The 3,379-nt window shown below is 29.1% G+C and overlaps 1 protein-coding gene across 1 annotated transcript; it reads left to right on the forward strand.

Moving 5' to 3' along the window:
- The first annotated feature begins 1,024 nt into the window (after positions 1 to 1,024).
- Positions 1,025 to 1,842, forward strand: GLP7 (germin-like protein 7). Its single transcript, XM_039030538.2, has one exon. The coding sequence runs from the start codon at positions 1,035 to 1,037 to the stop codon at positions 1,701 to 1,703; it is 669 nt and encodes a 222-aa protein (XP_038886466.1). The 5' UTR covers positions 1,025 to 1,034; the 3' UTR covers positions 1,704 to 1,842.
- The last annotated feature ends 1,537 nt before the right edge of the window (positions 1,843 to 3,379 follow it).

The following is a 3,379-nucleotide window of genomic DNA, read 5'->3' on the forward strand; positions in this document are numbered from 1 at the left end:
ATTAAAACATCTCACCCTAAATTGAATTCAAATGTAAAAATGAGGTTTAGAAACAAATTGGATTGTAAACTTCTCCCTTTCTTCTTCAATTATAATACGATTTAAAGAGTATTAATTTTGTTCTCTCTTTTTACGATAATAACACCTAAAATCCATTAGACAAAAGTATATTTCTATTCTTGAGATTTGGCTTAAAACAATAATTGGACGGTCATTAGGATTTAAAACTCAACAATTCATCCACTAAAGTTTGGGTGGATCTTTATTTTAATCCAGGTTGTTAAGTCCATTTGTTATATTGTCGACAACTCTTAGTTATGTTGTCTTCATTAGTCATTTTTGTTGTTTTTCTAGCACACTTGAAATTTATGGCAAAGAGTATTACTTTTAATTATCAGTATTTTGATCATGTGAAATATATTAGAAATTAAAATATTTTTACTAAACCTCAAAAAGTAAAAGTTAATATAATTAGCAAAACTTAGGTTCCATTTGGTGATTATTTCATTTTTTGTTCTTGATTTTTAAAAATTAACTCTATTTTCTTCCCATTTATTACAACAATTTGCGTCTTTCTTAAATATAAGAATTGAATTATTAGTCAAATTCTAAAAATAAAAATTACTTTTTTTAGTTTTCAAATTTTGGCTTGTTTTTTAAACCATTAGCAAAAAGTAGATTACAAATGAGAAATTTAGAGGTTAAAGTAATTTTTATAAGTTTAATTTTTAGAAACAAAAAATAAAAAAATAAAAGAAAGAACGTTAAAAAATGCTCGCGGAAGATGAGACAAAAAAATGATTGAAAAGAAGCAATCAAAAGCATCAACTTGGCTTAATTAATCTCAATAAAATTTTAGTCAATCTAGCTTGCCTTTGGGTACTTCCACCCTCTTTAAGTTCTTCAATGCTCTAAAGCTACTCAAACCCTCCCCCACCTTCCTAAGTAAACCATCATTATCCAAAATTCTTAAACCTAATCTTCTCATTATATATATACATATCATAAAGTTTCTCCCATTCCCCAGCATAGTAATGGCAACTCCATCCTTATTTCTCTCATTACTTCTTCTCCAGTTCTCTTTCAATTTCGACCTCGCCCGTTCCGATCCCGACCCGCTTCAAGATTTCTGCGTAGCGGATCCGAAAGCCTCTACATCTTCCTTTTTCAATGGCATCCCTTGCATCAACCCCAATTTAGCCAATGTAGATCACTTTAAAACATCAGCCTTATCTCTCCCAGGAAACACCAAAGGCAACCGTTTTGGATTCAGTGTTACACTTACAACCCCACAAAACTTGCCTGGAATCAACACGTTGGGCATAACCTTGGCTCGAATCGACCTGGAGCCCAAAGGGCTGGTGCCACTTCACTCGCACCCACGAGCCTCGGAGGTCACCATTTGCTTGATAGGCCAAATGGTCGTGGGCTTTGTTGACACTTCAAATCGTGTGTTCACTAAGAAAATTGGACCTGGAGAATCGTTTGTTTTTCCAAAGGGTTTGATCCATTTTATGTATAATGAAGATTTGAAGAAGTCTGCTGTTGCTGTTTCTGGGCTTAACAGCCAAAACCCTGGCGCCCAATTGTTGGCTTTGGCTGCTTTTACTTCTAAACCTGAAATTCCTCAAGAAGTATTGAGCAAATCTTTTCAAATTAGTGAATGTGAGATCTCTCGTATTCGTAAGAGCCTTGGAGGCTAAATTCAATGTTTGTTATTTGTATATTATGTTGGCTGACTTGACTCTCATCGTGTGTTTTTTTAAGTAATTTATATATGTGTAAAGACTCGTTATATAAGAGTCTAAAAGTATGAACATTCAATAACAACTATGTTTTTTATTTCTTTTTTCTCATAAAAAATGCTATACCTACATCAAGATAACATATTTGTTATTGTTTTTAAGAGAACCCCATAAATAATGTAATATACATTTCAATAAAACTTTAGACCGTGAGTTTCAGGTTTGTAAACAAAGTTTTGCAAGACTAGTAAAAAGAAAATATAATTTATTTTTTGTAGTCAATATAAGTTTCATATACTATAAATTTATTGTTTTTGTACATTCATCAACGACAAAAATATTGTTATCGATGTAAATATCGGTAACCTAGAGTAATCGATATGTTGACGGATATTTCGAGAAAAATCTTGGATATCATAGAAATTTATAAAAATATTGTGAAAATTTTAGTGAAATTTTAGAACAAATTTATTTAAGTAATAAAATATGATTTTAAACATATAAATCAATAATTGTAAGCTAAATAGTGAAAATCGAAAAATAATTATGAACTGAATATTTAGTTCAAGAGTTTACCGTCAATGAATTAATGGTTTAGTTTATAATCAAGTATCATCGATTTAGTTCAAAAGTAAAATCTTTCTAGTTTACAATCAATATTTTTCTTAAAAAATAGGGATGTTCAAAAAATCGATGACCCGAAAAAATCGATCAACTCAACCCAACCCGTACGGTTTGGGTTGAGTTAGGTTTAAATAAATGAAAATTTTATGGGCTGGATTGGTTCATAGGTTCACCTAATATAACTCAAACCAACTCGAACCATCTCAAATTTATTATTAATTTTAAAATATTTTTATTTGTTATTCATAACACAATTATTTATACATATATTGATTTTAATTTTATTTAATTCCAATATTTTTTTAATAATTTATTTTTCAACAACTCTTAAAAGTAGTTTCTTTGCACTTTAGAAAGAAAATTTTCACTATGTAAATTGAAATTGAGTAGTTAATCTTAATTCAATATATGAAAATAATTAAATTAGATTTTTACATATTTACATTTTGTTTCTTTTTAGAATAAAATTTTAAATAAATGATCCGATTAATCCGAACCAACCCAACCCAAATATTTTATGGTTGGATTAGGTTCATTTTTTAATAAGAGTTGTGTGGGTTGAAGAAATTCACAACCCGAACAATTGGATTGGGTCTAAAAAGTTTTTCAACCCAATCCAATCTAATCCAACCCTTGAACATCCCTACTAAAAAGTGATCATTTTGGTTCATTTATTTTCATTTTTACTTTATTTTTAAGAGATCAAAATGGTCATTTTTTGAAAGTTTAAGGACCAAAATGAACCAAATTAAAAGTATATGGACCAAATGAACATTTTAAAAGTGCAAATAATCAAAACCAAAAGTATGTATAGGGACTAAAGTAATATTTAAATCTTTTTTTTTTTTTTAGAAACAACTACTTTTATTGAGAAAAAAATGAAAGAATACATGGGACATATACAAAAAGAAACATTCATCTACATGAAGGAACTCCAACCATGTAAAATAACACCTATTGAATATTTCAAAAGGTTTTTTAAATTGAAACCTACAATGAAACATGGAAGC

Source organism: Benincasa hispida, chromosome 4, assembly GCF_027475165.1.
Source record: "Benincasa hispida cultivar pf3 chromosome 4, pf3_genome.v1.1, whole genome shotgun sequence".
Taxonomy (NCBI): domain Eukaryota; kingdom Viridiplantae; phylum Streptophyta; class Magnoliopsida; order Cucurbitales; family Cucurbitaceae; genus Benincasa; species Benincasa hispida.

Excerpts from the sequence above, each read along its gene's own strand:
- GLP7 (XM_039030538.2), top strand. The coding sequence starts at position 1,035 with ATGGCAACTCCATCCTTATTTCTCTCATTACTTCTTCTCCAGTTCTCT.